Raw genomic sequence first — 21176 nt, 5'->3', positions numbered from 1 at the left:
ACACGTCAACAAAGACAATAAAAAAGCCTTGACCTCATTAAATCCTGGAAGTAGTGGGAGGGAGAGTACTTTGAAGTCAACATGATGGATCTGCTCCTGCAAACTTCTATGCACCCATGATATTTGAAGACAACAGATAGATAACATTATAAACTGAAGATGAAAATAAGAGTGACTGTGCAGATAATCTATAGCTGGGAAATTGTTACACCAATATGGCAGAATTTGAGGCTCATAATTCTGTTTTTTTTTTTTAAAAAAAGGAAACATTCTTTCATTATCTGCTCAGAATTAAATATAGAGGGGACTGGTTGGTTCTATCTAGATAAAAAGTGACAGTTTTAAAAGATATAGTTGATGAGAGGAACTAGACTGTCTGCTTCTTTGATGCATAGTTTTCTTTATGTCATTTCTTAAACAGGAGTGTAAAAAACTATACACTCATCCATCCACCTGCAAGAAAACACACATACATTCGTATGATGCAAATATGTCATAGATACAACCGTTGTATTATTTCACATCATTTCCCACTCAGCTGGCAAGACAGATAAGTATATTTCAGCGAGGAATAATTCCTTTAAATTTCCCGATGTTTATGGTGTCCATGGCAAACAGATACCATAAATTAAAGGCGGTGGAAGTTTGTGCTACCACAGTCTGCAGTTACCACCATGTTTCTGGGCCAAAACTGCCTTTTAAACCAAGATTACAGCCTTGTTCTAAGTGAGGAGGACGTAAAAGTTTTTAAAAAGTGTAGAAAGTTGTACTCTAAAGGTCACATTCACAGAAACAATCCTTGTGTGTGAAAGCTTTGTGGACATTTGTACTTGCAAACTCTGAGGCTAATTCATAAAGTCGTACAGAATCTGATTCCTGGCACTGTTGCTCAGAGTCAGGAGATAATTTAGGCGGTGAAGAGGGCTCGAGGATTGAGGTTAGCCACCAGACAGATGTCATAGCTGTCGTGCATGGCTGCTCGCCTTTCCACCACCGTCCACATATTTTCTGCAGGATCCAACTCCAGAATCTCCTTGGTGATGATCTCATGGCGGCCTAAAGTCCATGGAAAAAACACATGGGGGAGGGAAATGTCACTTACAGAGAAGCAGCCACGTCATTTAACTAACCCTGGTTCAGATTTGAAATGGAGTCGTGTCAAAAATGTAAAAGATGAATTTATGAACTGACTAGCCCCTTTGAAGTATCCGCATAGGTAGAGCTTGTTCCCCACGACTCCAGTGTTGGAGGCATTGGTGCGGAGAGTGAGTAAAGAGGTGGGGAGCAATGGTCCTTCCCTCCAGGTGTCTGTGTCTGGGTTGTAGATCTCCAAGGAGCTCAGACAGGAACGGGATTGTCCACGGTCCTGTCCATCACATCCTATACCACCTGGTAAATGCACACACGAGTTCTTTACAGACAGAATACAGGAATGACCTCCCTACAGACTGTCCTTGTCTGACCAAGTATGTAGATTTCTCCGTTGAGGACAGCTGTTCCACACCGGTATCGGGAGTATCTCATACTGGTACACTCTGTCCACCTGTCCTTTCCAGTGTCAAATCGGAAGACTCGGTTGCTCAACTTGTCAGGCTCTTCTTCTGGTAGTTGCTGTAAAAAAGAACAGAAAAGAAGAATGAACCTGAAACAGACTCCCATTGCTCCTTTTTTCACCGAACGTTGAATTATTAATTATTTTGTAAGTAATAACATTCTCCACTAGAGGGCAGACTAGGGCTGCTGACAACTGAGTTTCTGTAGTTCAAAACAAGCATATTTGTTTCACATTTTTTCGCACTGTCAGTGCAAGACTTGCTAATAATACTTTACATGTACTAAAATGGTGTTTTTATTCAGTTACCTGTGGTGTCCATCCCCCCAGCACATACAGATGCTCCTTTAAACTGACGACACAGTGGCAGGCTAGAGGAAGAGGCAGAGGGGCAAAGCTGAGCCAGCTGCCTCCTCTCTTCAGTGACCACCTCACCACACTGTCTGTGATTACGTAGTGATGGTTCACTTTCATCTGACCACCAATGATATAGACGGCGTCGCCCAGAAGACCTAAAGCATACATGTCCCTGTGTGCTGCTGAGCACACCTCCACCCAGCTCTTCAACTCCACATGATCGTACCTGGAACAGGGAACAAATATCTCATACAAGGAGTCTTGTTGTTCATAGATATATTCTTCTTATGGTGGTTCACACATTAACACCTGTAGATATCCAAACTCTTCACTCTGTACTGGTCTTCTGCTTCTATGGCGACCAACATATTATCTCGTGATACTGCCCCGGCTGTGACCTGCCCCGAGCCTCTGCAGGCCTTGAGTGGGGAGGGGATGTAGTAAGTCTTTCTACCATGGGGAGCAAAGCAAAAACTGAGATCAGCAAGTCCTCCACGTTTGGAAGGAACTCCCTCCTTATTCACCCCACCCAAGCAGAGCAGCAGGTCTGTGGTCTCCATGCCGTAACGGAGAGCTGGACGAGTCGGGGCTGCTGTTTCGCAGAGGCCCGCGGGCTGAAGGGCGGGGCCGATCATCCCAGAGCACTCAGCATCCTGCAGCAAGATCTGACATAATCTTTTATTATACTGGTCATTTGATAAATGAAAGGAGGGAAAATAAGACTCTCACCGGGTTTCTCCTGCGGGCTTTACGAAGGAACGCAGGCTCTACGAGCTCCAGCCTGACATGCCTGAGCAACTCGGCAGCCTCGTTTTCACTCTGTAGGTCCCCTCTTCGCCTCTGCGCCCACCTCAGCACCAACTCCAGAAGAACCTGCTCCTGAGAGATGTTGAGGTCATCTGAGCACAGCAGACTCCCAAGACTCTGGGCATCCAGCTCGAGCACCTCCTCTTCCTCACAGACCTGAAGATTGAAATATGTAGAAGGGAGGTTGAAGGAAAAGGGTTTAAAAGAATGCTGAAGAGCAAATGTCTCCTCAGCTCGTTGTATAAATTGACCTTCTATTGCCGCTATGGGCGAATTATTTTCAATAAACTATACTGTCACCTAGTGGTAACATTAAGAAACTGAACAGATAACATGGGAAGAAACATCATTCCATTAATTCTTTTCTCTTCATTCAGGACAGTTTGTTTTTACATAAATAATTATACAGCAACACATTATTCGCCATTTCAAAAACTTTATCTTGTAATCAGAAATAGCCATGTGTGGCCCTAAGCAGAAGCTCTTCATACTAATTGCTTACCTCTGCAAAGTGTTGGCACATATATCTCAAGGCACAGTCTGCTAGACCTGTGGCCCCCATATTTCTGGCCCAGTGGTACAGACCAACACAGTTGGAGGGGTCCATATTTGCCTCCATGTGGTTCTGACAGATCCTGGTCTCAATGAAGCCAAACATAGGTTAACAGTGCTGCTGCTGTTCAATTTATCACAACTGATATATATATATATAATTCTTCTGATAGAGTTTTGGTTTAAAAACAAAACAAAACCAAAACCCACACAATTCAAGGAGCTTTTATCACCTAAAAGCTCCATCCACATCGAGCAGGAAGGCAGCAGCAGCCACTGCCTGAATGTTGTCATTGTCGAGCGGGAGGTTTCCTTGATACATGTAGTCCAGCAGCAGTTGCAAACATTTTGCAGGCACATCCCTGAGCAGGACCTCAGCTCCTTGGGTTTCCCTTAGACCACATGTAAACATGGCCTGAACGCACGTGTAACAAACCGAGGTGACGTCATTGACTCCCATGTGACTTGAAGAAACGATGATTGCTACTCTTTACCTGAAAGTAAGCGCTGAATGCGGACAGCACCACCTTGTGGCAGTGAAAAGCAACACCCTCTGTCAGGAGGACCACGTCGGTGAGCTCTTGCGTCGCCCTCATCCTCTGCAAGTGCATGAGCAGGTGTGAACCGTGCTCTGCCTGAGCCGAGTCCAGCTCTGCTGCATCCATGGATCCAACGCTCTTGTTGCAGAGATAAAGAAAACATGAGCAAAATGATTCGATAACATGAAAAGATAAATAGAAAGTAATGATAAAAAAAAATCTGTTGTTGGAGAAAATTTTCTGGAACACTGTTATCAATATAGAATTATTCATCACTACTTCCTCCTGATATCACACAAATAATCTGGTTTATGAATTAATTATCAACCCAGAAGAAATATTTGCTGATCCATAAAATAAAATGAGAAGACAGAGAGAGAAAAAAAAATGTGGATTCATATGGTAATACAGCAGTGACCCAACTACTGGCTGCCTCCCCACCCCCATATCATTCAATTATAAAACACAACTGAGCGGCTGAGGACACACAGCTCAAAGGTGCTGCTCATGTGGACCTTGTTTTATTGCAGATATTGATTTATAGACGTCTATCTTGTGCCGATCATTATTTTGATCAGCATTTGGCTCACCAATACATATCCACCAAAGCAATAAATACAGTCTGGGCGCCGAACTTGCTCTGCAAAGGCGTACACAATCAGCTCCAGGTGCGAGTGCAGTAAAGTGCGTTAGTTTCAGGTGAATTTTTCTGATTACAATTACACAAGGAAGCATCTGGTTACAAACACTGTATTCATTTGCAGTGTATTCAATTTGCAGCTCTTTACTCTATTCTAAGCTGGGAGCCTCCCTTTCCCAGGAATGAGCAGATGGCCTTGCGTTGATTATTACAACGTTCTCTCTCAGCATTCCGGAACATTCCATAGTTATACAAGCAGTTCTCAGCATATGCATGTATCTCCTCAGCTCTCTTGCAGAGCCTGTTATCTACCACCAAACAGGTGCTCAGCACAAACCACTCCGGTTTGGCCCTTTGTTCTTCCCTCTGCAGAATTCTTTTACATCTTTAAAGGCATGAAGCGTTTAACTTTCTCAACAGTTAGCAAGACATTAACAGCCACATGTCTGACAGAGAACACACAAGAACAGCCTTCGTACCATTGCAGAGGCCAGGTTCTCCAGGGTCAACACAGAAGCTAGAATACACACTAACAGGCCAGGCTGTCGTGTTTTGAATCCTCTAACTTGAGATCTGAGCTGTGTATACGAGAGGGCAGTTGCACGCTCGCTGGCAGGAGAGTTTAAAAATAGACCGGAACATGCTAGCGAGGCCATGAGTGTGTTCGGGTTACTGGAGGTGAAAAGAACAAAGACTGCACAGCGCAAGAGCCTGAGTTAGTTTGATATTTGTGAATGTACTTATTTTTCCAGGCCACGTTATCCATTATCTTATAAAACAACAGGGACGAATGCGGTTCAAATAATCACAGTTGCAGCATTTACAGTGTGTGTTAATCACACTGGGAGATTTAGTAATTAGTTAAAAGCATTCTCGCTTGAGCAGATTTTACTTTCCCTCAGTTTTTAAAGGATTTAAAAATCTCCAGTGAGCTTTCAATCAATACATTGTTCAGTAATTACCGTAGATGGTTCTTTTGAAATATTTGTGCTGTTTGCAACATTAACTTTCATAAACTTCAAAAAACAAACATGTGGACATATGACATTAAGAACCGATTTTTAGATTAGGTTCATTCAGGGAAATCTGCATACTGGGTCCAAAAATGGGTCCACAAACATACAGTGAGCTGGCTTGTGAGTTCATTTTCTTTATTATTCAAGAAGTGTCACAGCTCCATTCCCCCAGTTCCCTCCTGTCCCTCTGCCTCAGTAATTTTCCGATCTCCTGCCTCTGCTCCACTCTACCTGCCAGCCACTCCCACCCCATCAGCTCAACTCCACTCACCTGCCAGCACAGCTGCAGGTTATTCCCAATCAGCCCTGTTTATAAGCCTCCCCTGCACTCTCACTCTTTGCCAGATTGTTCTTCAGCATTTCCATGCAAGACTCTCCAGCACTTCTTACCTGCCTGACCTCCTGTTGCTGAACCTGCCTGCACCGCCCCGCCCCGCCTGTCTCCCGGTAAACTCACCAGCCTTCCGTCCCTGACCACGACTTCTGCCTCAGCGTTTCTGGTTCCTGTCTGCTCACCTGGTCCTGACTTCTCCGCCTGGTCCCAACTTCGCTGCTGCTCATCCCGTCTGCTCTGCTGCATTGTCGGCCTCATCTCCTGTAAGCCCCTCTCTGTCACTCCTGCCTGCTGTAAACGGAGCTGTACAGGTCCGAGGGTTCATGTCCTCCCCCTCGGTTCCGCATTCTGGCTCAGCTCAACCAATCCCCGAGCCTGAAACCCATAGGCTGGTTCTGAAACCACTCACTATAGTGCTCTCAATAGTGTGGATGCCATTTTGAAATAGTGTCTGACATGTTGGTGAGCAACGCTGTACCCTATGTAGTGCACTCAACGTATCCCACAATGCACTGCAAAAAGTAGTGTACAACCGATGCACCCTAACTCGGAAAATATATCCCATCAGCCTTTACGGTATCACGTGACAATCTATCAATGGCGGGTAAACAAGGAGAGATGACTTACAAATGTATGTATTGTCTGCTGTTTTCACATTTCATACTAAAGCGTCAAATTCTTTCACTTTAGCTGTAAATGACGCCGTTATCCGAATACTAACTTTAAATTGAGTGTGCTACGTAGTTCACTCAATCCATGTCCCCCATGTAGTGAATAGGGAATGTGTGTGTGTGTGTGTGTGTGTGTGGTTTCGGAAACAGCCGTAGACTTTGTGTGGGCCTCGAGCCTGAAGAACAGACTGTTTCCTTGTCTGCCTGAGTTCCTGTTTGCCCCTCTACTAATAAAGGTCATTTCCAACGGTCCCAGCTTTCCAGAGTGCTGCTTTTGGGTCCCAATTACACCTGTCACAAGAAGTTAATGAACTGGTTGCCTTTCTTGTCTTCCCTTAGGGTTTTTTACATACTTTTCTTGCCAAAACAAAGAGCAAACAAGAGGCTGGGGAAGCTCCATCCAACAGCCAAACTACAGAGATAATTTTCTGACTTTCTTTGTTTTGTGATTTTGGTGTAAAATAACTGCTGCTCCATGCAACGCCTACATCACTGTAGAAGCTGGTGAAATGGAGATCAAAACGCATCCAGTCAAACATTGATGCGCATATTCACGCGTTACTCATACGCTAATCATTTGACGGGGTGGAACTTCAAATGTTCCACACACGGCAAAACATTGTACATTAAGGATGAGCGAGAAGACAGTTAAATCTTATGGACTTCGAGGGTAAATCAGTGACCATCTGCAAGTGAGCGCTGCCAGCTCTGCTTCTTCAGCACCTTTGGCCAAAACACCAGAGGAATGAAGTAAAAATAATGGGGGAAAAAAGCTACAATGTGGTTAATTTTTCACCCTGAGCGTTCTGAACATACTGAGCAATTTATGTGCACATTTTCTTTCCTTTGGCGGCACGTTGTTACCAAGATTGCATCATTTCACGTGTTGGGGTCAAATGTAATATGTCCCTTTCTGTTGCTCTGCACAGGTCTTGGATTGTTGGACGGCCCTGAACAACATGAAACATGCAATAATACCTATCTTTTGATCTGTGGCTCCTATGAGTGCTTCTCCACTGTGCCACCATTAAACTGACAGTTGCTGTGAAACTCTAGCTGCTGGTTCGAGGGGTTGATGGTTTTATTGGCTGGGTTCGTGCGGGAGCACTAATGTGTTTAGTTTATCAATAAAACTTGGTTAAGAACATTTTTTATAGCTACAGTGGGTTGTTTTAATCTAGGAACCCAAGATTCTTCCTGCTTCTGTCATCACAATCACTCCATCAGTCAAATACTGATTATTGACCTCATACTGTCACCCATCGCTAAGACCTCTGTTAGCACCCATCATTACAAGACAAAGATAATGCTATATTATTATTATTATTATTGCATTCAACCGCATCATTGTAGAGTAGCGTGTGTTATAGCCTTAATGCTAAATTACAGGTTCTGCTTATAGCTACAAACTGCAGAGCATCAAAGAACCAAGGTGATCACATGACAGCTGGACTGACTGGTGTGTCTACCTCAGCTTCCTGTTTAATTCAAGTGAAATTAAACTTTAAACTCTCCTTTCAGAGTGTTAAAGGCGCCACCTGGTCTGGTTTTTATTGTGATTTAACTTTTATCTTATTGGCTGGTTTCATTGTTTACTTTGGCTCATTCACTAATTAATGGCTGTCATTGATTTCAGGGGCCATAAATCTTGACTTGACCACCACGGAAACAAAGTATTTATCCCATTTTTCTTTTTCTTTTTTGAATATTCCAGCAGATCCTGTTTTCCTTCTTGCTAAATAAATACCAGCTTGTTTGCCTTCATGTGTTCCTGGATATAACAGCAACATCCATGTGGGTGAGTGACGGGCCGGAGTTAATATGTGCAAGAACACTTCCTGTCATTCCTGTTAGTCATTTCAGCAACAAAAGCAAATCCTCTCCGTGACTCCTGCATGTCCTTGAACATTATTTCTTTTTAACAAGGTAGGACGGTTACAAGCACTGAGGTTATCGAGAATGATGACATGAACAAGCGCAAGAAGGACGTGAACAGTACTGTTAACTAAAAATTAAGCTGCCGATATACTCCAAATTAACAGATCTTTGACTGTTAGCTGGGACCAAAAAGAGCAAAAATGAATAGTAAATGAATAATCTCTTTCATCTGGAAAGCATTGTCAAAAATAAAATAAAAATAATCAGAAACAGGAAAATCTGTAGTTAGTCCTTGAAGCCAGACTTGAGTTAAAAAAAAAAAAAAAAAAAAAGTCAAATTCTCCACAGATCCCTTCAAACTGTCTCCGGGTGGCCGGAGACTGTCGGTGGACAGACACCTCAGGTCTCCGCAGACGTGCTGGATCTTAAGTATATTTCTGTCCCCATCATGTTCGTTAATTCCTCAGCTATATCTGCCACATCTGCGGACACATTTGAGCACATTCCCCTCATATTTTTTTACACAGACCAGAATAAAGATAAAGTTGACTCATAAAAGTCTATTCTGACAAAGACGCTACTAAAGATAACCAGCGTAACAAAAGCATCACCCCGAATGTTCAGAGGACCACCGACAAGCATCTGACTTATGAGCACGTGACCAACGCCAACCTGCTCGTTAAGTAAGAGCCACAGATGGAAGTGTTCATTTTTTATGCACCTCAACAGGAATTTATCTTATCTATGATTCTTTTAATACAAATAAACAACGGTTGTTTTTGTTGTTGGTATTTTTGGGCATCTTGTTGGATTAAAGATGCAACAATAACTCAGCGCGCAATAGTTAGTGTTATTTACATGCAACTATTATTATGGGATTTCAATTTAAAAAGAATGTTTTTTGTTGTTTTCCCACCTGTTTCCAAATGGATTATTTTGGAAAAATTGCCAAATTCAACAAACTTGTGATACATTATGGTGTTGTATATTATATATGGTATTACATATTATAGTTAAAGAATGGAATATGGTTAAACAGTTGATTGGCCTTAATCCCAGTCATAGAGATAAGCAGTTTTAGGCAGGTGAGTAAATACAAGCACATTCTAAAAGGGAAGGGTCACATCAGTAAATCAGCTACCTGCTCTTTTGCATGTATGAAATTTGGAACAAAACAAGCAAATTAATTCTAAAGTAGATGATCAGGGACACAAAGCCAAATTGAACAAAGCAGATGCAACAATGCACAGCATGTGTTACAACACACTCCTGCCGGCGATAAAATCCTCCATAAAATTACAGTGAGTTCTGGACTCTTCCTCTTATCTTAGGTGAAATAATAAGATGCGGGCAGGTGTGTGTGTGTGTCGGGGGTGTGTCTTTATGCAGAACATGTGATTGAGCTGTCTTATAAGAATGGGACAGGAGTCACTCCCACAGTCTAAAAACAACCACCGTCCAGGAGCGCGGAGCAGAGGTGACTCTCACGGCTTTGTGTTTGGCCTCTGTTGCTTCTCCATCTGAAACCAACCCTCCTGGGTCAGTGTTGACGCCAGCTGCTCCGATGGATGGGCAGACGGGGTCTCCGCCGGTGGACTATTTTGTGAGGAGGGAGCTCCTGGATGAGGCCCGTTTAGATGAGGTGGGGCAGAAGCAGACGTGGTCCACCAAACCGAGCCTGGGAGACCGAGTCAAGGAGTCCCTGAGGTAAATATGAAGAGGTGTATGGTGAATGGAGGCACACGCCTCTTTTTTGTAATGGTTGCCTTGAGCGGCAGTAAAATCAAGGTTCAGTTATAAATACATACAATCACAACCACCTGCATCACTCACTCAAAAAGAAGTCAAATTAAAAGAGTGAACTTTTGTTTTTGTATCTCACCAACTTGTCTTTGCGCAGAGCCCAATATAAGGTTAAACAAACCCTTGAATACTTGACAACTGACTTTCAACACTACATGTTTAACATGATTAACATGATTAAACACAAAGAGTGGAGTTTTAATGGCTCCCTGCCTGCGAGAGCAGCAGCGCTCTGACATGCTGCTGCTTCCTGTGAGCTGATAAACCAGCTGCAGGTGCCACGATTCACACGTCTGTCTTTGCTTAAACCACGTTTGTCTCGGGCCGAATGAGTCACTGATGTATAACGGCGTGTGCTTGTGTTGCAGGTGTTCTGGAGAGAGACTGAAGCAGGCTCTGCTGAGCTGGGTCCCAGTCCTCTACTGGCTGCCTCGTTACTCCATCAGGGAGAATGCAATCGGGGACCTGATCTCCGGCTGCAGCGTGGGCATCATGCACCTCCCACAAGGTATCAGGGAGCTTCTGAGGAAACTTTATGGCATGAGCAGAAACATTCTTTGAATTTTGTCATTTAATTTACCCCATTGGGATGAATAATCTGCATTTAAAGGAAGAGCCGAGCGAGACAGTAGCACACCTTCCCACTCGAGAGTGAACCTGTTTGATATCGGGAGCTGCAAACACCCAAAGCTTTCCCACCCGTCAGATTTGGCCTTTCTTTGGGAGCAAAACACTGAGGAATGTTGTGAATGGATACATGAGTCAGTTTTTAGAGATAAGATAAATGGAGTTAACCCAGAGTGGTGTCCAAGGTAAACACATACCAGAAACTGAGGCACCAAAGACACATAACGGCTTCTGCCTGGATCTGAACTTTCACGTTATTGATTTATTTACTGTAAAACAGAGCCCAGTGTTACTGTACCAGAAGATATGATGTGTATTAATCTGTTTCTTTTTCCCAAACAGGCATGGCATATGCGCTCCTGGCCTCCTTACCGCCAGTGTTCGGCCTGTACACCTCGCTCTACCCGGTGTTAGTGTACTTCCTTTTTGGCACATCCAGACACATCTCCATCGGTGCGTAAGGTCACAGGTGGATCAGCAGGAGCCGACGGAGCGTCCTCACTTTATGGTTGTGTGCGTTCAGGTACGTTCGCTGTGATCAGCATCATGGTCGGCAGCGTGACGGAGAGGCTGGCGCCCAGCAGTAACTTCATCGTGAATGGCACTAATGGAACCGAAAGCGTGGACGTTGCTGCCCGGGACGCGTACAGAGTCCAGATAGCGTGCGCCCTCTCCGTCCTGACGGGGCTCTTCCAGGTGTGTCTGTATAGTTTTCCAATGCTTCTTCAGATTGGCTTTATTATAACTTCCCCATCATTTTAGATCCTTTTGGGTGTGGTGAGGTTTGGTTTTGTGGTCACCTACCTGTCGGAGCCGCTGGTTCGAGGCTACACCACAGGATCAGCCTGCCATGTGTGCATCTCGCAGCTCAAGTACCTGTTTGGAATCTTTCCGGCTCGTTTCACTGGACCCCTGTCTCTTATTTATGTGAGCAACAAACAATATTCTCTTAAAATACTGCTTAAACTGCAAAACACCCTTCCTAAAGATCATGCTGTTTATGTTCTTCACCTTCCTGTTTGTCAGAGTTTGTGTTGTTTCTGCTACCTTGTGCTGGTGCATCCTTTAAATGACTTGTCAATAATTAAAGAGAAGCTTTTGGTTTTTTATTTTATATGGGGAGGTCAATAAGTCAACCACTCCTCTGTTAACTATTAAACCAGGCCTCCAAGGTAGTTTTCTCTGTCAACTGGACTGTGTTTCTTCTCTTGAAGACGTTTCGCCTTCTATCCAGAAGGCTTCTTCATTTCTGAAATCGCTGGGGAGAGAGCTTGAAAATATATAGCCCCTGTGGACCATTAGCATGCTAATGATCTGGGTGGTCACCTGAGAGTCGTTAGCAGGGTCGTTGGTCGGGTCGTTCACCTAGTTTCCAGGGACCCCTCTCAGACCCATAATAAGCAGCATCAATTCTGTAACCTACAACATTTCCAGGTACTTGGCCTCCATCTTGTCGCCTATGGTTGGCAACACCCCACACCACATCAAAAACTCCCAAGACTTTGCTCAAAAAGTCAGTGGACTCACACTACTTCCAGAAGAGACTATGGTATCTTATGATGTCACGTCACTCTTCACGTGCATCCCCACCGCCAGCGCCATAGACACCATCCACAAGCACCTTCTATTGGACAAGAATCTTACAGAAAGAACAACCTTAACACCAGCCCAAATCTGCACCATGCTGGACCTGTGTTTGAACACCACCTATTTCCAGTACAGAGAAGGCTTCTACAGGCAGAAACATGGCTGTGCCATGGGCTCACCAGTATCCCCCATAGTTGCCAACCTATACATGGAGAAGGTGGAATCCCAGGAATTCACAGGAACTGCGCCAAGCCACTGGTTCAGGTATGTGGATGACACCTGGGTCAAAATTCAAACACAAGAATTGGAAGCGTTCTCCGATCACCTCAACAAAACAGACGAGCATGTAAAATTCACCCGGGAAGATGTAAAAGGAAACAGTCTGGCCTTTCTGGACTGCGCAGTCAAGATCACTGAGGACAGAAATCTCACCATCGAAGTCTACAGAAAACCTACACATACCGACCAGTACCTCCAGTTTGACTCTCACCACCCACTGGAACACAAGTTGGGAGTGATCAGAACTCTCCAACACCGGGCCAGAGAAATACCCACCACATCCCAAGGCAGAAAGAAGGAACAGGACCACATTAAGACAGCTCTCAAAACATGTGGCTACCCAGACTGGGCCTTCACCAAAACCTCAAGAAAACGAGACCTCAGCAAAGGAGAGGAGGAGAGAAACAAACGCCGCAGCGTTTCCATCCCCTACCTGTCTGGAGTCTCGGAGAAGTCTAGGAGGATCCTCCAGAAACACGACATACCGGTTCATTTCAAACCCAGCAACACTCTCAGACAGAGGTTAGTACACCCAAAGGACAAGACACCAAGACCCAAACAAAGTAATGTTGTTTATGCTGTACAGTGCCAGGAGGAACGTGAGGAACTGTACATTGGGGAAACCAAACAACCTCTCCGCAGAAGAATGGCACAACACAGACGTGCCACCTCTTCGGGTCAAGATTCAGCAGTCCACTTACACTTAAAGGAGAGTGGGCACTCCTTCGAGGACAGCCAAGTAAGGATACTGGCCAGAGAAGACCGCTGGTTTGAAAGGGGGGTCAAGGAAGCTATCCATGTTAAATTGGAAAAACCATCCTTAAACAGAGGTGGTGGCCTGAGGCACTTCCTGTCACCCACATACAATGCAGTCCTCCACTCCTTCCAACAGCAAAACAAACATTCACACCATTCCAGGAGACCCAGTGACTCATCACCATGTGATCCAGCAGACAAAGGGGAGACACCTCAACAGAAACTAGGTGAACGACCCGACCAACGACCCTGCTAACGACTCTCAGGTGACCACCCAGATCATTAGCATGCTAATGGTCCACAGGGGCTATATATTTTCAAGCTCTCTCCCCAGCGATTTCAGAACTGAAGAAGCCTTCTGGATAGAAGGCGAAACGTCTTCAAGAGAAGAAACACAGTCCAGTTGACAGAGAAAACTACCTTGGATACAATGACCTGGATGACTGAGAATTTACACAGACATCTATTAAACCAGGCCTTAAATGAAGAATAAGAATTATACAAAACACAGATGAGTGAAGCCCAATATATGTTGAAATTGATCGAATTTGTCTAGAGACAAAAATATAATTAATTGTATTAATTGTAATGAATAACTCTCATTACAATTAATACAATTCATTGTAATGAATAACTCATTAATTTGGACAAATCAGGGTCAAATCAAACATCTCTCTTACTGTCCAGCTGTAATATTATGTTAACTGATCTAAATGATAAAACTGTGAGTAAAAATACAACATATATGAAATTCCACCACTAACTTGCTAAACCTTTCTTCGTCACTCTGTCACAGACTTTGGTGGACATTTGTCGCCTTCTACCTGAGACTAAAGCACCAGAGGTCGTGGTCAGCGTCTTGGCCCTCGCTGTTCTCATCGTGGTCAAAGAGCTCAATGCCTGCTACAGAAAGAAGCTGCCTTTGCCCATCCCAATAGAACTTATAGTGGTAGGTCCTGTCATGGCTTCCTTCCATTTGTGCTTCAATCGACCAGCAGGGGGCGTCGTGAGCTCATTGTTCGGCATGAACCGTCTCTGAACTGTGTTCTTGTGTCTGCCCTCAACAGGTCATTGCAGCAACAATCATCACCCACTTCTGTAATCTTACAAATATATACAGCATCAGTGTCATTGGAGAGATTCCCAGTGGGTAAGTACCCAAGGGACCCCTCAATCTGGAATATTTGCTATGGATTATTGTATAATGTATATTGTAAAAAAAAAATTGCTTCCATCCACAATGAGTTCACTGGTAAAAAATCATTCACATTTTCCATTTCCAGCCTGAAAGCCCCTCGTGCCCCAGACGTCTCTTTGTTCCCGCAAATAATAGGTGATACGTTTGCAGTGGCCATTGTGGGCTATGCCATCAACATTTCCCTTGGCAAAACATTTGGCCTCAAATATGGCTACAAGGTTGACAGCAATCAGGTGAGTAATACAGCAATAACACTGCCAGATAGATGGGATGGACAGGTCAGGTGGTGCCTGCACACAGCTGCTGCAGTTATACTTAGAATCTCTGTTCCTGTCTGAATAAATCCCACCAGTCGGCTTTGGCCTAAGATTAGATTTTTGTCTCACATTTAGTCACGGGTGTCGTATTAGGGGAAACAGGAGTCACAATCGAACCATGGTTTCCTGGATATTGACAGCACATTTGCAAATAACATTTCAAGTTTTCCAAGACTGCAGTGAAGCATGCAACAGAAACAGAACACCAACAGGGTCAAACATGGTTTATCGCTATAATAAGGAGGAGCAGAACACGAAAGCGAAGCAGATACAGTTTTACTTGTACGACATATTGATGGATGAGACGACTGCGTTATATTACTTTATTTTACATTGTGCCTTTCAGTTTGGTCCTCTTGTCTGATTTCTGTCTGCATAGAGGATTATAGGTAATTATACTTAAAAAAGCATATAAAGAGTGTAACGGTTCAAACTGTACTATCAGAGTGGCACATGTGTACAAAGAGTACACAACTGCAGTAGATACACTAAGGAGTGAATGTAGAAAGATTTGTTGTCTGGAATGGAGACTGCATCTGTAGAGTCTGTCGCTGTGGGGGAATTCTGTAGAACAGCACCACACCGCTAGATGGCACTAAAGTCCAAACAACACCATAAATGTATTTGTTTCGGGAAAGAGCTGCGTTCTTTTGTCTCTTGGTCCATCTTGGTTATTTAAGGGAGCATGTGCACAGTTGTGTAATTTAGATTGTGCTCGTAATTTTATTTAGCAATAATTTAGGTGGGTTAGACATCTCATTTCAGATGAATCCAGGATTCCTTTCAGAGACAAAATCTCAGCTGTAGCCAAATGCAGATGCATGTGCAGTACTTCTGCGTGGGATCGGGTGCTACAAAAGAGTACACCGCCCTCTCTGTTACCCGCCTTTCCAACCGCCATCGGTTTACAATTTTATATCAGCTAAAAATTGCTCTCCTGCAAATGTGCATCATTTTTATTTTCTCAGACATCATTGTAGAATGAGCAGACATACACCAGCCTTTATTAGACATGTTTATTCACTGAGGAAGACATGTGACTGGGATCAATGTGCTCTAAAGAGAAGCAGGCTGGAAACATTCACAGCCTTCAGAGAGCTGACCTGTTAAATCCTTTATGCACTTAAGTGTTCCTTAAACATGTTTGGCACTCTTCTCTGCAGGGCAATGATGATCTGACATGACCGTTTGGTTAATGAATAGAACCTGTTATTTGCTTAAAGATACACCATCCAGACTTCGGACAGATTAAAGGCTTATTTCAAATGTCATGGTGTCAAAGGGAACATGTTTCTCAGCATATAAGATTCTGTAAGGTGGAATGTATTTAGTTTCTCGTGATGTTTGCAGGAACTCGTTGCCCTGGGTCTGAGTAACACCATTGGCGGCATGTTTCAGTGCTACTCTGTGACTTCCTCCTTGTCTCGCAGTCTTGTTCAGGAGAGTACCGGGGGCAAGACCCAGGTAATTGACCACAAGTAAATGGGTATAAATACTTCCAAGCAGCAACTGTTTGCTCAAGACCCTTCATTTCAGGTTGCAGGAGTGGTTTCATCCATTATTGTGCTCATCACAGTTTGGAAATTGGGTCCTCTTTTTGAAGATCTACCCAAGGTAAAACTTTCTGTATCTTCAGTATTGGTCCTTAATTTTGGAAATCCATGCTGAAGCCATTTGATAAAACATATTTCTGTATCCCTGCTCCTCAGGCTGTCCTATCTACTATAGTGTTAGTGAACTTAAAAGGAATGTTCAAGCAGTTCACAGATGTGCCCATGCTGCTGAAGTCCAACAAGGTTGATCTGGTATGACTAAATCCCCTTTAACAATCATTCTGCTCCATTTAACTGGGTGTGAACCAGGTCGCACCTGCTGACCGCCTATATTTATGCTGCCATCTAGATGGTGTGGCTGGTAACGTTTGCCTGCACCATTCTGCTCAACCTGGACTTGGGTCTGGCCGTCGCCATTGGCTTTTCCATGCTCACCGTCATCTTCAGAACACAATTGTAATTACACACTGCTCACAATCGATATATTTGATTATATTTTTTCCCCTGTGGTGCCAGTTTTACATCTATATATTGTTTCCCAGACCCACCTACTCCATCTTAGGCCATGTTCCAGGCACAGACCTGTACCTGGATACAGACAAATACCAGACGGTAAGGGTGCATCAATATTTAAAGTGACATTTTCTCTGGACAATGCTCATAGTGTGTCAGTAAAGGGTGAGCCCATCCAGCATTTATGATTTTAGAAGTTGAGGCCAATATATCTCCAGAATAACCGACCAAAGTGGATTTAAATATGATACACAGCTGAATGGTCAGACACAAAAGGTTTGAACTTTGCGGATGTTTCTTTTCTATCATTTAGTAACATTGAATAACACATAACAAGATGAATTACTATATACCTAAAGCACTGACGTGTCTACAGCAGGGCCTCGCTGATCTATTCATGTAATAAACAGCATTTGAAATAAATGGAAAAACAGCTCTTGACAGATTTATTGAAAATGGTATAAATAAAAGGAACAGCATTACATGCTACATTTGTGTGCACTGGTTTTTTGGAGGGGCAGGAAGACAATTACACCAGAATAGCTCCATTTCCTCAAACAAGCCTCTCTGGGATGCAAAAAGTGCAAAGCACTGCAGAACAAAGCTTGAGAATTAAACTTCTTTCAATTGACGTTTCATAACGTGCCCCTGCAGGCTAAAGAGATCCCAGGAATTAAAATCTTCCGTTCATCTGCAACAATCTACTACACAAATGCTGAGATGTACTTGGAGGCTCTACAAGAGAAGGTGTGTGTTTCTATACATCCATTTGCACTATCAACACTGGTGATAATTGCTTTCTGAGCTCTCTATGGGTTCATAATTTCTCCCCCCTTTATAATGATGTTGGGCTTTTTTGCAGAGTGGAATCGATGTTGGGAAGCTGCTGACGGAGAAGAAGAAGAGAGAGTCAAAACAGAAGCGCAAGCAGGAGAAAGAGAAAAGACGAGCTCAAAAGGAGGAAAAAAAAGCTAAAAAGGGGGCAGAGAAAGAGGTATGACACACAGAAGCAGCCAGTGTCAAAATACAGCAAAAGCAGATTTAAACTGGTGGATTTGTTTCTACAGAAAATAGAGGCCAGTCAAATATCCATTGGAATGAATGAGAGCAAAGTCCTCACAGGATCAGATCTGCAGAACCAGAGACCAGGTCTCAGCAATGGCCAACAGAACTGGGCTTACCAACACGACACCACTGACTCAGACTCAGACGTGGGCAGCCGCGGCGATGACGCCATCACTGGGCAACCACAGCATGCTGATGAGGAAAAGGGGATGACGTGCGGGTTTGGCACGCACAGCATCATCTTGGACATTTCCACCACCAACTTTGTTGATATGGTCACCGTGAAGACCTTAAAAAATGTAGGTGTGCCAGGCCCTGTTTCTCTCAAACATAAATTAGTATGAAATAATAACGCCCAACTGAATTATTCTGGATCATTTTTATAAATAATTCAGGGGGGAAAGCTGATGTCATATTTTATTCTCTCAGATATTCAGAGACTATGGGCAGATTGATTTGGACATCTATCTAGTGGGCTGCCAAGGTGAGTGCTTCACCAGACAAAACATAAGATAATGTCCTGCATTAATGCATTCAGGGAATCATCAGATAATGATAGCTCAAGGCCCTGGCCTTGGCTGCACCACATTGTCCCCATCACACTCAGCGGTCAGACAATATTTCTGTTATTATGGATTCATTGGGTTCTTTTTTTGGTCATCTATCAGCATGTGTCGTGGAGCAGCTGGAAACTGCCGGTTTCTTCTCAGACAATATCCCCAAGAGCAGACTGTTTGTCACAGTACACGACGCTGTACTTCATATCCTGCACAAAGTGGGACACAGGGAATTTGGACTTGTAAGTAAATCTGTAATATTCATGTTAAAATTTCGTTTCTCGGTGGTCATTGTTGTAAAATCCCCGCTACTGATTGTAGGATACGACCTGCACCACCCAGATGTAGCCAGCAGGGGTCAGGCTGCTATCTTCTTCGTCCTGCAGCTATTGGACGCTCTGCTGCTCTCCATTGGTCATCATCCTTGTCTCCTCCCCCCCATCAGAGGAGAACGCGCCACATTGACATGGCGGCCGGTTGCCATGGGAACAGGAGCCGTTGCTGTGGAAACAGGGTTTTTATGACACATCTGATGACCCTGCCAGCAATACGTCACTGCAGTCCTCTCCCGCCATGGTGTACGTGAGGCAGAGAAGGGGTGAAGGGGAAGTGGGAGAATGCAACACTGGATTATTAAAGAGTATTTATAGGAAGCAAGTTGAGGGTAGCGGGGGCCTCATGTGAGAAGTGCAGTGGGTTTAATGTGCTTGAATATCAGTCTGCTTTCTTATTCCTCACAGTGAGCTCAGTTGGCCACAGCAAGGTCACCTGATCAATAAAATGTAAATATTTGTCATAGCTGGGCCCCTCTGGGAGGGCCATCATTCCTGTGTCACACCCACACAGACAGAAACAGAAACTGTATTTATAGTCAGTATTCATCGCTACTTCCCGGGACACCTTTGGCCTCTCCTCTGTTTTTGGATCAAGTGTTATAGCAATGATGAAGCTTATCAGTTTTGTACACATTTTAATTTGTGTGAAGGGCTCTTGTATTTTTGTTTCCTATGGAATTGTTTACATGTTTTTTTAAAGTCTACATAAAAATGGAATCAAATAATTAAGAAAACTAAATGTTTTACATTTGTAGCTTTATGTTTTGATCAGAATAGGAATCTGTTTATTCTTGTCTGTTAAGACATGATTAATAAAAGAGTATAGATATTTTTTTATTGTGACATCAAATCTATTTTTGAATGTCCCATAGATTAAAGTAGGAATGACATCATGTGAATAAAGAGGCAGTCTTTCCTTCTGTAAGTTATTTTTGTCATATTTCTCATGTGTAAAACTATGTTTCAATTTAATAAGTGACAATTGTTATTACATGTTTAATGTAACTTAAGTTTGTGTTAAATCTACACTTTTAATTTACAGCACATTTGCTTATTGGTGGATCTTTTCCTCTCTTCTGACTGGTCCCACGTGAGGCTCAGAGCAGGAAATGTAGTTGTACTGTCTGTTCTGAGGAACTTTAGTAACGAACCCTGTGTCTGAAATCACCCTTGATTTTGCCATGCAGCCCCATCAGTGGTAAAGGCTGCCACTCTTCCTACTTGCCTGACTGATGCTTCTATTCTGTACTGGGACAGCTTATCTCAGTAATCCATTATCATGATGGACTGTGATTTTGCTAAAGAGAGGTTTTTGGACCAAATTATTCTGTGCCATTCTTCCAGACTCATGTATGTGTGTATGTGGCATGTGTTGAATGTCTGTCTGCCCCAGGCTCTCCTTCAGCTTCCTTTTTCTATAAAGGGTTTTTAAATGCTTTTTTATGACCTGGTTTTAAGGTAGAACAGACTGTGCAAACTGTGCAGACTGTAAATCCCTCTGAGGCAAACAATACCTGTGAATTTGGGCTCTAAATTAACTTGATTTAATTTGACCTAAATGCTCATCCTCAGAAACCAGATAAGAATTTTGATGTACACAGTGCTGATATCACTCATGTGGAGCTTCAGTCCTTCCCCAGTTGTGATCACAATGCATTAGACTGAATTTGCAGCTTTTTGTCCAGAGTGGGACCAGGTCTTACAGCTGAAAATTCATGAGATGGTTGTCGAGGAGCTTGAGGATGCTGTGTGCATCGCCAGTCGCTGTGTGAGAGCAAGCGCAGTGCAGCAACTGACCTCTGCAGGGTCCCCACACACTCACATTCCTGAACAGGTGTGGTCCATTTAAAGCCCACAGATGATAAATGACTTCAAGTGATTGTGCAGTTAACTCTTACTGCATCCAGCAACCGTGAAGTACAGCAGTTTGGAGAGAGACAGTTGCCATTGAGTGACAGAACACGATTCTGGGATGCTAGATGAAGTGCACGCAGGATTTGTCCTAACATAACAGACATCAGTCCTAGAATCCTGTCACATTGTCGCCATGATAACAATACTTACAGACATGAATGCAGCCCTAACCCCACTCCACTGAGCTGAATAACTGCATGAACCCACATGATGACTTGCACTGAATAGAATCATCCAGGGTTGCATAGTCTGGGCAGTAGATGCTGGTGAACAGCCTCAAGCACAATTTCAAATCATCATCAGACATTGCAGAACAGTAGACAGAC

General features: G+C 43.5%; 2 protein-coding genes and 1 long non-coding RNA gene across 4 annotated transcripts; 2 read left to right on the top strand and 1 right to left on the bottom strand.

Annotated features, from left to right (window-relative positions):
* Positions 1-313: 313 nt before the first annotated feature.
* Positions 314-5015, bottom strand: LOC115249211 (kelch repeat and BTB domain-containing protein 12-like). Of its 2 annotated transcripts, XM_029834161.1 has the most exons (10): positions 4927-5015; positions 3763-3945; positions 3502-3683; positions 3219-3351; positions 2639-2872; positions 2219-2574; positions 1862-2135; positions 1464-1611; positions 1192-1389; positions 314-1056 (listed from the first exon to the last, which is right to left on the bottom strand). In XM_029834161.1, exons 1-10 carry the CDS (start codon positions 4927-4929, stop codon positions 908-910), a joined length of 1860 nt encoding a protein of 619 aa, XP_029690021.1. In that variant the 5' UTR covers positions 4930-5015; the 3' UTR covers positions 314-907. The 2 variants fall into 2 exon arrangements, with proteins under 2 accessions (XP_029690021.1, XP_029690022.1); XM_029834162.1 differs by lacking the exon at positions 4927-5015 and having other exon boundaries at positions 3502-3660; positions 3763-3851.
* Positions 5016-6027: 1012 nt separating this feature from the next.
* On the top strand, positions 6028-7523 carry LOC115249210 (uncharacterized). The gene is made up of 2 exons (XR_003887921.1): positions 6028-6060; positions 7398-7523. It is a non-coding gene; the product is annotated as an uncharacterized lncRNA (long non-coding RNA).
* Positions 7524-9780: 2257 nt separating this feature from the next.
* LOC101068453 (solute carrier family 26 member 6-like) lies at positions 9781-19861 on the top strand. The gene is made up of 19 exons (XM_003963274.3): positions 9781-10053; positions 10518-10657; positions 11119-11229; positions 11300-11472; positions 11539-11703; positions 14195-14347; positions 14466-14548; positions 14682-14829; positions 16264-16377; positions 16450-16527; positions 16623-16718; positions 16816-16922; positions 17009-17078; positions 17634-17726; positions 17842-17973; positions 18047-18343; positions 18474-18528; positions 18713-18843; positions 18923-19861. Exons 1-19 carry the CDS (start codon positions 9911-9913, stop codon positions 18947-18949), a joined length of 2316 nt encoding a protein of 771 aa, XP_003963323.2. The 5' UTR covers positions 9781-9910; the 3' UTR covers positions 18950-19861.
* The last annotated feature ends 1315 nt before the right edge of the window (positions 19862-21176 follow it).

This window comes from Takifugu rubripes, chromosome 3 (genome assembly GCF_901000725.2).
Source record: "Takifugu rubripes chromosome 3, fTakRub1.2, whole genome shotgun sequence".
NCBI classification, from domain to species: Eukaryota; Metazoa; Chordata; class Actinopteri; order Tetraodontiformes; family Tetraodontidae; genus Takifugu; species Takifugu rubripes.
Note: the sequence above shows the minus strand (reverse complement) of the source record. Positions and strands in the feature narration are given on the sequence as shown.